The 19465-nt window shown below is 42.0% G+C and overlaps 1 protein-coding gene across 2 annotated transcripts in view; it reads right to left on the bottom strand.

Annotated features, from left to right (window-relative positions):
- The window catches only part of CAP2 (cyclase associated actin cytoskeleton regulatory protein 2), a 212310-nt gene that overhangs the window by 124687 nt on the left and 68158 nt on the right, over positions 1-19465 (bottom strand). For both annotated transcript variants that reach the window (XM_073631112.1, XM_073631111.1), the window contains one exon: positions 1546-1623. In XM_073631112.1, coding sequence (XP_073487213.1) covers positions 1546-1623 — 78 coding nt within the window. The remainder of the gene's footprint in view (positions 1-1545; positions 1624-19465) is intronic.

The following is a 19465-nucleotide window of genomic DNA, read 5'->3' as shown; positions in this document are numbered from 1 at the left end:
GCCGAATAGCAGTTGGTGCGGATCCAAAGAAGGTTGTTCATGACTTGGTGAATTGGAAATAAAATTCTTCAGTGTAAATTACACCTCTGTGCAAGGTGGTCCCTTACCTTACTGCCATAAGGTAACGGCGTGAAAAAATACAGAGATTACAAAGGTAATCTGGATTCCTGCCACAAACCAGTAGGGGTTTTACTTTGGATACCTCAGCGGTGAATATAAGAAAACAAGGGGGGAGCTCCGGGTACAGTGTGAAATATAGGAGGGAAGGAAAATGGAGGTGCAGATCGTGAAGTATGTTAAAAATAGGTACGTACGTCGGAACTATGTGTTCCGACACGTAGCATCACAATCACGTGACTTCATCAGTTTAGATAAAAGGATATTCATGTGTTCGAATGGCCCAAAATTCAGACCTAAATCCAATTAAGAATCTATGGCAATACTTGAAAATTGCTGTTCACAGACACTGTCCATCCAATCTGACAGAGTTTGAGCTATTGTGCAAAGAGGAATGGACAAACATTTCACTCTCTAGATGTGCAAAGTTGGTAGAGACATCCCCAAAAAGACTTGCAGCTGTAATTGCAGCAAAAGTTGGTTCTACAAAGTATTGACTCAGGGGGGCTGAATACAAATGCACGCCACACTTTTCACATATTCATTTGTAAAAAATTTTAAAAAATATTTATCATTTCCCTTCCACTTCACAATTATGTTCCACTTTGTGTTGGTATATCACATAAAATTCCAATAAAATACATTTACGTTTTTGGTTGTAACATGACAAAATGTGGAAAATTTCAACGGGTATGAATATTTTTTCAAGGCACTGTACACTTGCAATCAGTCACAGGTGATGCCTGATTGCAGGAGATGATGTCAGCTCCAGACTGCCTGGAGACACCTGCTGGTGGACACCAGTACTGCGGCCAATAGATCTGACAGTGCCACCAGCTGGTGAAAACTTTTCTGACAGTTATACTTTTGTCATAGTGCTTGGAACTGTAACTAAATTTCTTGATGCTGTTTTGTTACTTCTACCAAATAATAATTGTGACACCTTCCTTGCTCTCTGTGTACTTTTATTTCCATCTCAGGTACCAATTAACTGGCCCTGCCTACATGCTCCTTATTGCAGACAATCCTTAGCTTCATTTCAGATGGTGTCATCTGCATTCCCCCAAGACAGACACGCTGTACACACACACCTAGATGCACACACACTTCTGTGGGTATCCGGGGTCAGACATCTGTCCCAAACCGCAGGTAACCACTGGTGCACGGATACATGTGGACAGCAGTGGCGCCTGTTAGTCTGTTATTGTTTTGTATAGGTTGAGAGGCTGCAATGATCGGAAACCACCTCTCATCCCAGCTACATCGATACTCTGTCTCTTGTCACTGTCTGCGTATGTCCATGCCTGTACGCCCGTGTGTACACATAAATGTCACAAATAATATTTTGCCACTAAGCAGCCTGTAACAGGCATAAAGTCTCTGGACACTGAAAACTCTCCCACATTTTAGCATATCACTTTTGCTTACCTCTGAGGGCTGCTGGTGCTGTGATGCGTAAACCAAAAATCCTCTTTCTGCTTTAAAGGCATTTTCCACAAGACTTGCCTAAAAAAAAAAAAGATAGGAAAAACACACAGTCAATGTCACATGAAGTATAATAAATGCAAATCTAAATTAACACTATATATATATTTAACTCACATTGCCAGACTTCACAACAAGTCTGCATTGCATGACTCCAGATCATAGGCGTACGCACAGGGTTTGCTGGGTGTGCCTTGGCACACCCTAATCACCTAGTGCACATTAGCATTATCGCTCTGTGTGACAGCGGGGAGATCAATGTGCCAGGACCATATATGTAGACACACACACCCATGTGTGTTTGAGCTTTGGGGTGCACACCTTAATGCAATAGGCTGCCCACACCTATGCTCCAGATCAACTTTATTTACAAACACTCTGCAAGTCTGCTGCAAGTTCTGATTCAGTTATGTTGTGCAACAGTCAACCCACCACAGGGGTCACTGTGACATGCAAAGCTTGTGCTGTAGACTCACCTCTGCAACTTTGCTCATGCTAGAGACTCGCCACAAAAATTTGCTACAAATTCCAAAAGTGTCAACTATAACATGTGCTTTAAGTGCTCTTCAAGTGTACAACTTGCCAGTGAAAATGTGCAGCAAGTTAAAGAGGTTGTAAACCTTCGAAAAAACAAAACAAAAAAACCCCTGCAAGACAAAGGCATAATGAGCTACTAGCTCATTATAAAATACTTACCTAAGAACGATGCCCTGAATCGGCGTCGGCACTCCGAGTACATGGCGGATATCTTCCATCAGAGTTACTTTTGGGTTCGCGGCTCTGGCACTGTGATTGTCCGAAGCCGCGATTACGTCACTCCCGTGCATGAGCCACTGGTCACGGCACGAGTCCTGAAGAAATGGCATCAGCGGCCCGTTTCTTCAGTGCTTATGCGTCGATGACGTCGGCAGCAGCGCATATACTGAATATCTCTTAAACTGTGCAAGTTTAGGAGATATTTAAGGTACCTACAGGTAAATCTTGTTATAGTCTTACCTGTAGGTAAAAGTGGTGTAACAGAGTTTACAACCACTTTAACAGCCTTACAGTTCAACACTGCCAGAAATGTGTGGCAAGTTATTCTTGCTATCTGCGTAAGTGCCAAAAGATTTTCTTTTCGTTTTAAACTGTATCGGAAAAGTGAGGATAAATCTCCCTAGTGGGAACATCAGCCGGCAATTAAAACCTGACAGAGGTTCTAGCCCCTACACATTTTACTATTTTTAAAGCATTTTTGGTATAACATATGACCACAGTGAAAAAATTTCCCTTTATTTTATGTCCTGATGATGAAGAAAATCTACCTCAACAGGACAAAAAACCAGAATCAGTAAAAAAAGAGACATGGGCTCTAGTCCGTACAAAACAAAGAAAAAGGTTGGCTTAAGTTCCATTAAAAAAAAATATATACCGGTATATATTTATTCCAAAGCTTGTGCATATAAATTAAATACAGATACTGCATGCCCTTAATCTGTGTATCTACTTTAAAGTATATGTAGACAAAACTTTAGGAATAAATAGCACCAAAATGACATGGATCTACAGCTGATGATGCTCCTCACTTGCATTCTGGGTTGGCCGAGGCTTTTCATACAGTTATCTCACTTGGTCCTCCCAATGGAGCAGATCTTGTTTAGTACAATAGTTCAGCAAGCTGTATTTCAGACCTCATTGTTTACATTTCTGCTGACAGCATGCTATGAACTTATTCCAGTTCACTAGATCCTAAGCCCTCAATGACACATCTACTGGGTAATGGATGTACCAGAACGTACAGCCTTATGACAATAAATGAATGACATAAGCACTCAGCCTCTCTATTTGATGCGCTTTTTCAAATGTTTGATATTTCTGAAGTGAGATTAACATATAAGAGATATCTTTAAACTATTATTGTTATATTGAGATAGTAGTGATGTCAGCTTATATTTTAGGTACATTTATGCCTAATCCGAAAAACCATAACCCTTGTTGGCACATGAGATGTAAGATATCTAGAAAAAGATGTCACATGACTCATTCAGATAAAAAGATGTCACATTACTCATTCAGCATTAATTACCATACTTTAATTTGGTCACATTCCGTCAAATTGTGAAACCTGAATTATGCAACATGGAATACCAAAAGCATCTGCTGCCAACATGGTTGTCAAGCTTTGGGGGCTCATCCAGCTTTCACTGCTAAGCAAGTTATTGACTAAGGGCATGTACGAAATCTAGAAAGTCCAACTCCCAATAAGCATTATTTGTTCAAGGTCACACAAGCAAGTATGGGGACAAAACAAAAGTTAGCAACTTTAACATTAAATCCGCATTGTCCGCTTTCATGTTTTTAATCTGATTGGCTCCCTTTAATTAAACCTGCTTTAGAATTCTGTTAGTGAATTTATTACTGCCAACTGAAGTAGAACAATAGACCAATACCACAAGATGCTGTCTTTAAAATTAAATTAATCAATTTGTGTTAGTAAAGCTAATATAAAGACACATTTATTGAGTTAAATAATCATGAAAAAAAAAAAAACCACTTAAGTGTTTTTTAACCCTTTCACTGCCAGAGCCGTTTTTGCATCTTTTTTTTTTGTGGTTTGCACACAAGTTTAATTTTAGGCCTGAAGATTACATAACCCCCCCAAAATATTTTCTGAAAGTAGACACCCTAAAGAACAAAATAGTGGAAGTACCAAATATTTATGTCACACGATATTACCTCAAAGGTAACATTTTAGTAGAAAATGCACTAAAGTTAATTTTAGGGCATACAAACACAGTAAATTACCTATTATTTTTTTTTTGTAGAACACAAAACAGTTATATTCAATGTTACTGTATGTCATCTTGGCATACCAGTATTACAGGAGTGATATATTGAAGGGTTTAGTTCTGCTTTAAGATGCTTTCAGTGTTACTACAGGTTGATGAATCAGTACCCTCTATGTTTGTCTGTTGACCTATGTTTTTACAGATAGAAACATTTTGCCATTATATTAGTTTTATCACATGAAATATTATTTCTTACAGCTTTATCTATTTATAGAGTAGAGTAGCCAATTTCTTCACTGGCTTTCACTAGGCCCCATTCACACCTGAGTGTTTGTAACTCAAAGCTGGAAGCTCCAAGATGCTCAACAAGCCAAATCTCATGGGATTGCAGGCTGCACGCTCACAGACATTAATCTACCCTTAAATGAAATAACAGACCAAAATATGGCAAAGAAATCGGCCGCAACACTCTATTGGTTACAGAAATAAAGATACATATCCAACGGATTACTTTTACATTTATAAAAAAAATCAAATAACGTATTCTATGTATGCTTCATCAAATGACTCAAGCCAAATAACACAATAGTCTTTAAAGGGGTTGTAAAGTCAGAAGGTTTTTTTATCTTAATGCATTCTTTGCATTAAGATAAAAAGCCTTCTGTGTGCAGCAGCCCCCCTCAGCACCCCTAATACTTACCTGAGATCTCTCTGTATCCAGCAATGTCCACGAGTGTCTGAGCCGTCCGATATTCTTCTTCCTGATTGGCTGAGACACAGTAGTGGTGCCATTGGCTCCCGCTGCTGTCAATCAAAGTCAGCTAGCCAATCAGGGGAGAGAGGGGGCGAGGCCGGGTCAGGACTCCATGTCTGAATGGGTATTGGGAGCTGTGACTCAGCTTGGGTGCCCCCCATAGCAAGCTGCTTGCTGTGGGGGCACTGAACAGGAGGGAGGGGCCAGGAACACCAAAGAGGGACCTGAGAAGAGGAGGATCTGGGCTGCTCTGTGCAAATCCACTGCAACAGAGCAGGCAAGTATGACATGTTTGTTATTTTTATAGGGCAAAAAAAGGGACTTTACAGTCACTTTAACAAGTCCCCCCCTTGAATTCAAGGGTGACAAACCATATAACAGTGCCTATGACAAGGGAGGGTGTGTGGGTGGGTGCTCGTCGTCCTGTGGCTGCCAAACTGCACAAATCCCACAGGAAGGCTGGGATGAAATACCCTTCATCCAGGCTGGGGGAAATTCCGGGAAAGACATGTCATGGGAAACCCACCAATAAAAATACCTGTACAGGTAAGCCACTTCCAATTAAAGGGGCAATAGCTCCAACACACCTATATTAATTAACCTACAGTGAGATAGGCATATACAATTGAGAGCTGCAGCCGCTAGCCCGTGACGGCAGGCCCACATTGTGCACACCTTAGCTTCATTAATTTTAATGGCCCCTGTCCTCATGTGAGCATTTTATCACCTGTAGCAAAAAGCCTGTTGCCCGTAAAAGTATACAAGCTTCTTTTGGAATGTTTTTGGCCACTTAGACATCAATTGGAATGACTGAAAATGTGTGGCATGAGCGTTTTATTGAGTGTTTTCTGGCCAAATGACAGCTCTCCAGCCCCAATCCCCTCCTCTATTAGCTAAAAAACAAAGGCCAAATCATCTAGCAAAAAAATATTTTGTGAATAGAGTTTAAAATTTTTTTTTTTTCATACTCTAATTCTTATGGCAATTTTTGTGACAAAAAAAACGTGCAAAAGTGCAAAATATGGAATATTGTGTGACTTATGTGTAAAGATGTGTAAAAGGCATAAGATGCCGATACTGTTTTACTTATATTCATATAAAGGTGGTGATAGTTTAGTACACTTATTGTTGGCTTTAGACTAATCTAAGTAGGTAGATAAAATACATTGTATTTCTCTTCAAAAAGTTAAGTACAAATGAAATACATGAGAGATTTGTATTTCTATTCAACAAGTTCTGAGGTTTACAGTCTTCTGTCATACAGGATGACCCTGTCTGGCAGGGCAAGAAACCTGTTTTCTTTCTGTGCTGCAATGAAGTCAGCCTTACAGGTCTTGTCCTTTCCCCAGACTGTGACTAGACAGTGGAAGGAGAAGCAGCACAATAATGAGCTCATCTCTCTTCACCACTCTGCTCTCTCCATCTTCTGCATGTCCCGGGTTAATACATGAGCACCGCAGCACAACTAATTGGCTCCTTGTGCTGCTTCTCTTTCTCCCAGTGTATGCTCTGCTGCACAGGAAATGCAGGAAGCTTTTACCAAGTCAAATTAGGAACATACACAGCTTGCACTCAAAAATACATGTAATTGTATTTATTTATAATAACAGAGTTGCATTAGACCCCTTTCACACTGGGGTGCTTTGTAGGTGCTACAGCGCTAAAAAGCCTGCAAAGCGCCCTGAAAGAGCTGCTGCTGTCTCTCCAGTGTGAAAGCCCCGAGGACTTTCACAATGGAGCGGTGCGTTGGCAGGATGGTAAAAAAGTCCTGCCAGCAGCATCTTTGGAGCGGTGAAGGAGCGGTGTATACACTGCTCCTTCACCTCTCCTGCCCATTGAAATCAATGGGGCAGCGCGGCTATACCGTCGGCATAGCGCTGCTGCAGCAGCACTTTGCGGTGGTTTTAACCCTTTCTCGGCCACTAGCGGGGGTAAAAGCGCCCCGCTAGCGGCCTAATACCTCCGCAAATATGACGGTAAAGCGCCGCTAAAAATAGCGGCGCTTCACCACCGACGACGCCCCCTTCCCAGTGTGAAAGGTGCCTTATTGTGTGTTTTTATATCTCTCCAGAATTCAGCTGGTCTGAAGAATTGTGAGTTTTACATGTTTACGGCATGTTTTAGGCCTGGTTCACACTAGTGCGATGTCAGACATTGCACTGCTGTGCAGATAACATGCGATGTCTGTGCAATGTCATTTCAGCCATACAAATAGTATGGCTGAAATTGCATTGCATTCGCACCAAAATGAATCCTGCACCATTTCACAGTTGGCACTGCGATCTGTGAACCGATCTGGGGGTGTCATTAACTTTACATTGACACCCGCAGCAGTTCGAGGATCTCAGTGTGAACCAGGTTACAGTCCCTCAATTTAGGAATTGTTTAGCGGGTATTAGCTGAAAACATGACTATCAGAGCTGACACTGCTTATCGGACATAAAAGATAAGATAAAATGCCTGTCTGATTCCTCCACTTACCCACATGAATGACAGCAAATAAAGGCCAACAAATCAACATGTTTATCAGTTACGCACAAAAGAAAGCATACATGTTTATCCTTATGAAGGAGGTAGAGTAGTTAGACACTTCAGACACCAGCTCTTGGGGAATCAAAATGATAGTTTGAATCTTGGCCGCTTCAGCAGGAACTGGCCGAGATTCGAACCATGTATGGGTAGCCTGAATGTGGCAAGTTGATCGATCTGTCAATTTGGGTATAACCAGCCTGCAAGATTTACTTGAGATTATATGTAGCGGCTGCTATAGCCGCTAGCAATAACCATGGTCTTCTCACGGTGGTGGCGGCTTCACTGCTCCCCCCGCCGGAGAATACAATGTCTCTGCAGGAGGGATTCCCCTGTCAGCACTGTCTGTGTTAATGGGGAAATTGTGCAAATTTCTTTCCTGCAACCTGTGGTTGCAGGAAAGAAATTTGCACCATCTATGGCCTGCCTTGGTGGTCTGTTGCTACACACTGGTCTGCTAATCCAGCCAAAATTGGCCATATTGGGTGACAATAATCTCAAATTTTAGACACATACCAAATTCAAATAGGAACTAAAACATTTTATCTGTAAGGTCACTTACAATCTTATATAATAGAAATGGGGGACAGAAAAGAAAAGTTTCAAACCAATAACTTTAAGGGGACGTTAGAGAAAATTTTTTACAAAACCGCTTACAAGTAGGGTTTTTATGACCTAACCTTAAAGTTGAACTTAACTGTATCTGAGCACCACAAACTAAAAACACTATTTAATTTATTTTTAACATTCAGAGCAAACTCCCCCTCTCACTATGCTTTATTTTGCTGAGAAATAACTTTTAAAAACACCCCCTAGCATTTTTGGGTCATGAACATCTTGAGTAAGGACAGATGATTCATGTAGCATTTACTTCCTGGAATCCATCTGCCTGTAGCTCAAGCATGCAGGCAAGAGGATGTACTTAGAGGAGAAAACCCCTCTTCCCCATGAAATGAAGACTCTTGGGATGTATGACATCATTTTGGCAAAAATCAAGAAGCAACTGTGAAAAAAAGTTTAAAACAAGTAAATATAATATACCTTCCTATCTATTTATCAATGGTAAGAACAAAAAAGTGCATTTCAATTTTTTGAAGCTAAATTGGGATAGAACTTGCTTTATATTTGTCATGTGCCCCCATTCACATAGCATAACTTGAAAAACAAATTGCAGCTTTCCGTTGTTAGATGCCCTGTTCTGGAAACTCCAGCAAACAAAATCCTGTTAGTTCTCTTTATTTATGAGGGGGCTGGGGAGCTGTGTTTGCCATAATTAGCTCTGTTTGTACTGTGCTAATCAAGCTCATTATCAGTTGCAAACTAGATTTGAACACTGTTCCAACACAAGGTTAAAGAAATAAGCTAGAAGCTAGTCATGTCCTAAGCCTTTCTCTTGAAATAGAATAGAAGGCGTTCTGTAAATGCCAGGCGTGCAGAACGAGAGGCCCTCTGTGGTTACTATGGAGCAAGGCAGCCACTCAGCACAGGACACAAAGGACGACGATGATCACCTTAGTAGCGGCAACTACTACAGCGATTTTGTGCTTCCATAGAAGTCTCACACGTATACATACGTGTGCGCAGCCTATTGCATTAGGGTGTGCACCCCAAAGCTCAAACACACATGAACGCCACCTGCTGTCACAGGGAGGAGGCTCTGATGGTGGGAGACAGTTGATTGGGAGTATATTACCTTACGTTCTAAGTATAGGTGTAATGTGTTCCTACAGTTGAACCTAGCCTTTAATATAATGGGGGCATTTACACTGGCCAACGGCACCCCAACCACCCACCTGGTGCCACCCCTAGATAATGCTAATGCACATGGGGTGATTAGGGTGGGCCCAGGCACACCCAGCACACCCTGTGCGCACGCCTATGCATGTATAATATATGTATACTTACATTGGTCCAAGATGGCATATTTGTGCCCATTTACGTCATATGCTTCATACAAAGTCCCACTGTTCTCGACCCTAGTTTAACTATGCAATAAAATCGACCTGCAATTCATCTTAAAGTGGCTGTAAACCTCAGACATGAAATCTGAACAAAGCATATCCCTCTATAGTGTGTACTTGTCTCAATTAAGATAACTACCGTATTTATCGGCATATAACACGCACTTTTTTCCCCTTAAAATCAGGGGAAAGTCGCGGGTGCGTGTTATACGCCGATCCCCTGCGATCCTGAGCTTCAAAATCGCCGACCGCGATTTGATAATGGCGCCGCCGACGCCGAAATACGCCAAGTTCCTCGGCTCTTCTCGGCCACTTTTGGCTTCACTCGAGCGCCGCCCGAACCTAGCCGAGTGTACTCGGCTAGGTTCGGATAGCTCCGCTCACAGTCACGCCCATCCCGGGCGGGACTACGAGTGGAGCCGAAAGGGAACGAGAGCCGCCGAGAAGAGCTGAGGACCGGCTCTGTGTATTTCGGCGTCGGCGGCGCCATTTTCAAATCGCGGTCTGTGATTTTGAAGCTCAGGATCGCAGGGGATCACAGGATCGCAGGGGAGCAGCGCCATTTTCAAACTGCGAGCTGCAAGGCTGCACTGGGGCAAGGGTGCACTGGGATAAGGCTGCAATGGACACTGGGGAAGGCTGCACTGACAAGGCTGCACTGACAAGGCTGCACTGACATGGCTGCACTGGGGCAAGGCTGCACTGAGAAGGCTGCAATGATGGGCATTTAAATGTAAGTTTTTTTCCCTTAAACTTCCCTCCTAAAAGTTTTTTTTCCTTAAAATTCCCTCCTAAACTTGTGGTGCGTGTTATACGCCGGTGCGTGTTATACGCCGATAAATACAGTAAGTGTCATTTCTGTCTACTGCTTCATTTCTCTGCTATCAGCATCAGTCACTTCTGACAAGTTTTCCTGACACCAAGAGAAAAAAGGTGACGGAAGGATCTCTAGCAGGTTGACAGCCTCAGCTCTGTTCCTGTGTACTGTTTGACGGGGTGTGCCCCTTTTCTCCAATCAGCTCTCAGAACTCTCCTCACTGAGCTCTGCAGAGTGTAACTTCAGCTTCCCCTTTTTTTTGTGACAGCTCAGACAAGCTTTAAAAATTCTGACTTTAAAAGGCTGTACAGAAGAGAAGCCTGCTGATATACAGGTACAACTTATGTAGGAGGATTTGTTTCATCTCTGTGTATCAGTCACTTCACTGGGTATATGAAAGGGTTTACAACAGCTTTAACTAACCCCCTCATCCCTAATCTTAACCTGTAACGCATCCCTAGAATTTAACCTGACACCTAATTTAACAAACCTCTAGCTCCTAGCCCTAAACCTTAATACTAAACCATGGCCCTAACTCCAAAATCGAACCCTTAACCTGAAACCTAATAAACCACCTAACAAATAAAAACCTTGAATAACCCCTTAAATCTTAAAAAAGAAAAGTATGACTTAAATCTAGTACACACGGGCCGCATGTCGGGTGGCATAGCTGGTTCAGAAACCTTCTGACACTTGGTCTCTGTGTACTGAAGAAAAAGGTAACCGCTCTCTGCAGGGAAAACCCAATCCATACACCAGGTCCACTCACAGGTGCCGAGGCTTGATGTATCCCAACACACTCGAATGCAACAATAGTAAAAAGAGCCGACAAGACTGTAATTCTTGAAGAGGCATTTATTGGTACATCAGATTGACAATAAAAGAATAATTCTGACGCGTTTCGGCAATAGCCTTAGTCGTAACGACTAAGGCTATTGGCGAAAAGCATCAGTATTTGTTTTATTGTCACTCTGATTTACCAATAAATGACACTTTAAGGATTACAGTCTTGCCGACTCTTCTTACTATCCGTGTGCACTGAAGCCGGTCCTCTCTGCCAATGGCTGAAAGCGCTGACCAAAGTGTTCTGGCGGGGGGGGGGGACTGTCCCCCTGTCAGAACACAATAGCACAGCAGGGGAGAGTACTGTACGAACATCGTAAGGTTAGTACAGCGGTTCCTCCTGAGCTATCAGTTTTTTTTCATTCAGCCCTGCTGGGTTGAATGAAAAAAAAATAGTCATGTGTACTAGGCATAAGGCTTTTTGGTTGTATTTCTTTTAAGGGGCACAGAAGTACATTTACTTTTGTTCTCCTGTTACCCAGACTAAGCTGATTGCAGGCCATTGTCCACTATCAGCTGACAGGGCCGAGCCATGCCAGGATCAAAAAGGATCCTGACAATATTGTCAATATGCACCCAGTTGCCTGATTGCCAGATGGCTCTGCCTTTCAAAGAATGTCTAAGATTTAGAGCTGGCCAAGTCCGCCCCCTTCCCAGGGGGTGAGCTCAAATGTTCTCAGTTTTACAGCCAACGTGGGAGAGCTGCAGCATCCATACCCGTATCCTGGATCTTGAAACAACCCCAATAAATTCTAAGCCTAGCTTTAAAGTGGCTGTAAAGGCACAAGGTTTTTTACCTTCATGCATTCTATGCATGAAGATAAAAAACCTCTGTGTGCAGTACCCCTCCTAGCCCCCCTTAATGCTAACCCGAGCCCCCTCTCAATCCAGCGAAGTCCACGACAGCCTTGCCTCTCCCGGGGCTCACACTCCCTACTGGCTTTTCGCAGCAGCGGGACTGTCAATCACAGCCTATGAGCCAATCAGGAGACAGAGTGGGCGGGGCGGGGCGGGGGGTGAATGGACACATGGACCCGCTGATCAGGAGCACACCTGCTCAGGTGCTCCTATTGCAAGCAGCTTGCTGTGGAGGCACTCGGCAGGAAGGAGGAGCCAAGAGCGCCGGCGAGGGACGAGAGAAGAGGAGGATCTGGGCTGCTCTATGCAAAACCACTGCACAGAGCAGGCAAGTATAACATGTTTGTTATTTGAAAAAAAAAAAAAAAAAACGAGACCTGACAATCACTTGAAAGCATATTCAAAACTTGAAAGCAGTTTTTTTTTTACACAGCAGCTTCCCACTCCTTGGGTTTTGGTGCCTATATCAGCTTTCTTTTTTTTTTCTTTTTTTTTTTTTTTTACTTGGTAGCAAACTTCCTCTTTCTGTATGGCTATACTCATTTCTCCACTGTATCTATGGAAGGAGCTATTGTTCTGTACACTGTTCTATACATTACATAATAAAGATCCTTCTACGCCATATGCTGTTTTATATATTACATACTATGGACCTCTTCACTCTGAATAATGAGCTACTGTATATGTTACCTATTACAAAAGACTTTATTTGGTAAGGTATGCTCTAAATGATACACAACAGACCTGAACTTTGTATGATATACATTATATACTCCAGGTCACTGCCCTCAGTACATGGTGCTGTAGGTTGGATACTATGGACTACTTCACTCTCTTCCAAGTGCCTTATGCAATGTTGGCAAACACATTGACCATCTGCTATCATTGACATTTGATTCCCAGCTTGCAATTTATTTATTAAAACCGTGAAGGAAATTGATGGAAACCACTGCAGTGCCAGTCAGACAGGCATTTAGCAGAGTCACCAACACCTGTTATCAACTTGCCAAGAAAATTACCCAGACAAATGTGTAAGCATGCAACATAGAGGATCTCCCTTATCTGACAACTGGGGGAAGCACTTACACTGGCTGCCCCAATCAGGTTAGCAGCCTTGTCAGCTGTCAATATCTTCCTGGTACCTCTCACTCTATCTCAAGAATCCGGATACTACATGCACTCTGGCATCAGTGTTTTTTTTCTGCCTGTTTTCCGACAAGCACCTCTTGGATCTCAATCTGTTTTAGGGTTGCTGGAAATCAACGAGAACCCAGTACTGGCATGTGCTCTATGAGATGACTTACTTTCTTTTAAAATCTTTCAAATACAATCATATATTAAGATGTTATTCTAAACGACCGTTTTTGAGAGTTTGGGCGGTTTTTTTTAACAGCCCATAAACTCCTCTCTATGTTATCCTATGTGTCCATGCACACATGGACATTTTTGGAAGTTTATCAGTAGTGGAGTTTATGGGCTGTTGTGTGATTGCCCTGTGATTGCCCTAAAACCGCGTTCAAGAGCTGTTTTTCTGACTACAAAAAAAGCGTAAAAACGTTAAATGGGCATAAACATTGATAAACGTCAATAGATGCTCAAAAACATGGCTCACCAGCATTTTTTATAGAAGTTTTTGATCCATTAAAAAAAAAAAAAACGCTAAAAGACGCTAAAAAACGCTAAAAAACGCTATTACAAAAACATTAAGACTCACTGCAAAGCTACTGGCATTTTTATAACGTTATTTTAACGTCCAGTGCGCATGGAGCCTTAAAATAACTTGCAGTCAATAAAGAACATAAGCCAAATTAAAAGAGAAGAGACATCCGGGCTCCCTGGACAGGTAAGTGTCCTTATTAAAAGTCAGCAGCTACAGTGTTTGTAGCTGCTGACTTTTAAAAAACAAATTTGCTGGTGGAACACCGCTTTAAAGCAGGCCTTCACTCAAAAGTGAATATACAACTTATTCAACTCCCTACACTCCCACTTCCTTTATTCTTGCCTAGGCAAGAATGACGTGCACTGGAGCCTCCTGGACACATTACACAGCCGGATGATTAATTAGCCCTCTATGCATGATGAATTTTCTAAAAGCAGAGACCCTAGAGAATAAAATGGTGGTAGATTACAGTTTATTCAACCCATATTTAAAAAAAAAATGCACACAAATGAAAAATATTACACAATTTTTTGGTAAACTATTAGGCTTCATTTAGACGTGCATTTGGTGGGGCTACAAAAATGCATGGTTGAGCCACAATTTTGCTGCCTGCCAACCTCCCCCCTTACTAAACCCACAACAGTAAAATCAGTCCGTATATGCAGTAAAGCATGCTTGTTATGCTCACTGTGGAACCTAAGGGTTTAAGGGTTTGTTAACCCACATGTCTTACTTTATATAATCCGCTCGGTCTTCTAAGGATATGTCCCCCTGTGTATGTGTGTTGTATAAAAATAAAAAAAGCTGTATATACCTTATTTGTGAGCGCTGATCAGCAGTCACGTGACCCACCGCCTCTCTCATCTCCTCGTCTGACAGATGCAGCGGGAGGGGCTGAGATTCCCCCGCTGACATCAGTTTGGAGGAGAGGAGGAGGGGAGGAGAGAGCTGGCGCATCACATGACCGCTGATCAGCACTCACAAATAAGGTATATACAAGTTTTTTTTTCATATACAACTCGCACACAGGGGACATATCCTTAGAAGAAAGAACAGATTATTTAAAGTAAGACATGTTATTACAGCAACAGCAGGAGGGGGGGGGAGAGGGCGGGCCCTGACTCAGAAGCCGACAGGCAAGGTGAAGGGGGGGAGGAGGACAGAGGATAGACAGCAGGGCTGCGGATGACGGAACTGACCACGGTGTCAGGGCTCAGCAGCCATGATATACCATGGTCAGTTTACAAAGGGGATGGCAGAAACTGGCAGGATCAACCAGGTATTTCAGATGTTAGAAGGGGCCAAATGACACAGCACAAGCACTATGCTGTATAAAATGCTTTAAAGGCGCAGGCTTCGTTTTTTTTTTTTTTTGGGTTAACAAACGATTTAATCCTCTGCATTGTCTAAAAAGGCTTTTTGATCCTGTCGCCTCTGATCCTCCCCTTCTTTTACTATCTCCAATCCAACTGCTGATCGTACAGAGCCTTGGAGGCACTCTGCACATGCTCAGTTTGGTGTGTATTGCTAGAGTTTCTTTTGGGGGGGGGGTGCATGTGATCAGCACAGGGCCAATCAGCACTGTCCACACAGAGGGTCCAGAGTCATGCAGCCTCATAGGACAGTTAGAGGAGAATGAAAACGCCTCCTACAGGCTTTAACCAGTGCTCGGCAGGACACTGATAGAAGTCACAAGACTGCTATATACTGCTGATGAGAAAAGGTATTTAGCAGTTTGTAATTACTAAAATAATTGCATTTTCATGTTCTGTGTACTGTGGGAAAACAGATATATTGAATGCAGGGTCCTGGGTTTAGGAACTGTAAGCTGTACTTAAGCTGTAATAGGCAGTAGATAAGGGGTGTTTACATGCCGTGACATTTCACTTTGCACCTGCAGCAAAGTTTACTTGGCATGCAGTGATCAGTGGGTGGCAGTGTGGTGTGCGATGCAGCGCATCACACCGCTCCTTTTTTTTGTACAAATTTTATGTGAAGTGTATGTGAGGGTAGAAGGGTATGTAAGGGTATGCAAGGGTAGAAAAAGTAGCTAAATGTTTTTTTACCTTAATGCAGGGAATGCAATAAGCTAAAAAACATTTAGACTTTAGAACCACTTTAAGAGTGCTAGATGCGAAGCACCACTTTCAGCTACTTTCCTTGCAGGGAAACAGTTTATTGGCAACCCAATAGCTGACATTTTTTGGAAAGTGGTACTATTACTGCTCCAAATCCAAAAAGAATTACCTCCAGTTTGTAGATAACGAAACTAGAGGTATTTAAAGTGGTTCTAAAAGTAAGACATTTTTTACTTAAATGTATTCCCTGTATTAAAGAGGAACTGCAGTCTGCTCATGTAATTTGTAATAATTTCCCCTTTCTTTTCTGCTCATGATGATTGAGGAAAAATCCCCCCAAAAGAGACATTTTTAGTAGAGTAGGAAGAATTAGGGCTTATGTAAGTTTGTGTTGTTGATTGTATACTCTTTTCTGTGTATTCTCTCACTTCTTGTTTAAAGAGGATTTGTAGTCTGCTCACATAATTTGTAATAAGAACATCTTTGCCATTCTGAAGCCTCCCTCCAACCCCTTTGCATATTATTTTATATATACTGTGATTCTGTACTTGCCAAATATGCTGCAGAAATCTCCCTCCACTGAGTCTGGCTGCAACCATTTTCACTGTGGGCAGCTGAAGCTGCTGCCTGCTCACTTCCTGGATTTACACAGACACACAGAGGCACACCTCCAGCTCTGCAGCTCTCATTAGCCCTCTTATGACTCACACCCCCTCCCTTCCTGGCAAACTCTCACTAGAGAGAAAGAGAGAGCTGTGCATGATGTCATAAGCCTAGGATTTTTACCAGACAAGAAACAGGAAGCGGGATGTATAAGGTATTTATTGGCAGAAAAAAAATGATTTACTATCCAAAGTTAAAACAACAAGGGCAGAAGATTTAATAGATGGAAAGTTGAAAAAAAAAATACTGAAATTCCCAGTAATTGTATCCCCCCTCAGTCCCCTTATACTTACCTATTTTCATTCAGAGCTGTGCTGTGATGTTCTCTTTCTCTCCTCCCAGGACACAAAAGAAGCAGCGGTGAAGAGGGAGTGGGGGGCAGGGATGAGCTATGCTATATGTGGCTTGAGAGCGAGCCCACACGTGCGCCCCATAGCAAGTGGCTTGCATCTCCAGCCTCCATGGACGGCGGTTGCTGCTCGGGTGTGGACGCCTCTCTTCCTCTCTTGATGCACCTGTGTGATGTAAGGAGGAGCCTGTGGGGTGTGCCGAGTGTATTTAACATCCTCACTCTGTGCTAGCCAGTCCTCATGGCAGCACCTTTTTGTGCACATTGCACACTACTTGGAATTCGCTTTTCTACATCAGTAACAGGTAATTACATTGTTATTCTTTTCCTGTTCATGTTCACAGAGTCTCACTCTTATTTTTGTCATCCATACCTGTTTCATGGTTTTATTTTTTTTCTCTTTTATCTCTGATCTGCTCTTTCCTTCTCACACACTATTTTCCTTTACACTCACTTGGGCTCTAGCAACTTCCCACAATATAGAGTATTTACAGTATACCCAATATATATTTTTAGATATGAAGCCCACTCACACCACTATCTGGATCTTTGTCCTTTGTTTTCTTGGGGATCATGTTTATATCCCTCTTCTGTGGGTCCCTTCCACAGCTCCCGGTACAGACAATTTGGAGAGCCTCTGATTCCTCGTCCCCCATTTTCCAGACTTATTATGATGTAAGTTTTCATAGGGATGAGTAACTCCCTTTCTTTTTGGTACATATCCTCCTGGTTTAGGGGTACACTGGATCATACTGGTCTACTTATGTTTTTTTTTATAGATTTGTGTGTACCCGCCCCTGAAGACTGGTATTATCCACAAAATGCGTCGGGATAATTTGGATGCACTTATTCTCATGCAGACGCCCCTACTCAATACATTATCTGGATCTCTCCATCAACCATGTAATTTTAAGTGTTTTTACTACATCCAGGATTAGTTCCATACCACACAGTGGTTGGCTGGTTGCTACTAATGTTTGTTTCTATATATGGTCTATAATATGTGATTGACACTTTTATTCATTGCTGAATGTATCATGACATTTTGCCATGTACCTTGTTTCACCAATAAAAACTTGTTTTTGATATCTACTCATCTTCTAGCCATGTGTACTCACCTCATTTAACCGCTTCCAGACCAGCTGCCGCAGCGCTTCACTTCCTGATTCCCTTACAGAGAATGGCGGCGGCAGCACCCGAGGACCGAGGGACGATTCGGTCTCAGGTGCCGACATCGCTGGACCCTGGGACAGGTGAGTGTCCTTATTTTAAAAGTCAGCAGCTGCAGTATTTGTAGCTGCTGACTTTTAATTTTTTTTTTTTTCGCGGGACTCCCTCTTTAAGGATGCTATTGGCTTCACAGCTGACAGCCTCCTAGCAATCAGTGACGTGGACAGTAGACAGAAGCTGATGGGGGGAAGCCAAGACATTGGTTCCAATCAGATCCACTATCTCCTTGTGATTGACTACAGGCAAAAGGTAGATTCTAAAGACAATAGCTTCCTGCCTTTTGGCAATGGATCTGCCCACTGCCTGCTATCAATCAACAGGTACAAAAATATGTCACCTGCACCAACAGTTGTCATGTGGAGGCTTGCCAGAATTCTAAAGAGTGTCATAGACCCTCTTCGTAGATTCCCCAGTCCCTGCTTGTCTCTATCCACTCTACTATGCTTATTTACCGTTTTTAAACAATAAAACCCAAATTGCTTTTTATCCTGACTTAAACCTACCCAGGACAAGGGAAATAGCACATGAGCAGAATTCAAACCCATCTATTCTTTCCAGACAATTAAAAGCGATGGAACTCTTTACTGCCCAATGGGTAGTCTTTTTTTTTCTAGGGGATATAGTATATATTTTGTCCCTTTTTTACTTTTTTGTCTTGTTTTTTTATTTTTTTGTCTGGTTCTTATCATTTTGTCACATCACTTGAAAAGGTTTTGTAGATTTAAAGAATATTAATAAATATATTATGAAACAACAAAAAAGGAAACCATACAATGTAAGATTATTTTAAGTCGAGGGTACATATTTTCCAACATTATAAGGGGGTGGCCATTTTACATACACTCTTACTTTAGCCTCAAATATTCTGGAGGTGGTTAAGGAATTCCCTTAAATACAGTATATTTGAAAACACATTTCATTTGAAAAAGTTATTTTCTTTTCCAATTTACAATTCAAATGCCTTTTAATTTATTTTGGCATGGAAGTTTTACCGATACAGCACACACATATTTGTAATACGTGACACAGCTATTTGGGTAGAAGCAGATGGAGAGGATTTTGAGACTGTGGCGTTGTATAGCAGATGGTGATTTCATCTGTACTGTAGTATATTAGAATATGATCAGAATAATACAGGGGAGACCTGCATTTAGAATGTTTCTGCTCCCAAACATTATTATTCATAAAAATGCAAGCTTTGTAGAGAAAGGAAGAATCTACCACAGTACCGCTCTTTGTTTAGGGAGATGCTTTGTACTTTGTCCAATGTTTAAAAAGTTGGTCTGATATTCTACAAATAAAAGAACCTGGAAGGATAGGAATGTGGCAAGTGACATTGCTGACTTTTGTTTA

This window comes from Aquarana catesbeiana, linkage group LG05, assembly GCF_042186555.1.
Source record: "Aquarana catesbeiana isolate 2022-GZ linkage group LG05, ASM4218655v1, whole genome shotgun sequence".
In the NCBI taxonomy this organism is placed as follows: Eukaryota; Metazoa; Chordata; class Amphibia; order Anura; family Ranidae; genus Aquarana; species Aquarana catesbeiana.
Note: the sequence above shows the minus strand (reverse complement) of the source record. Positions and strands in the feature narration are given on the sequence as shown.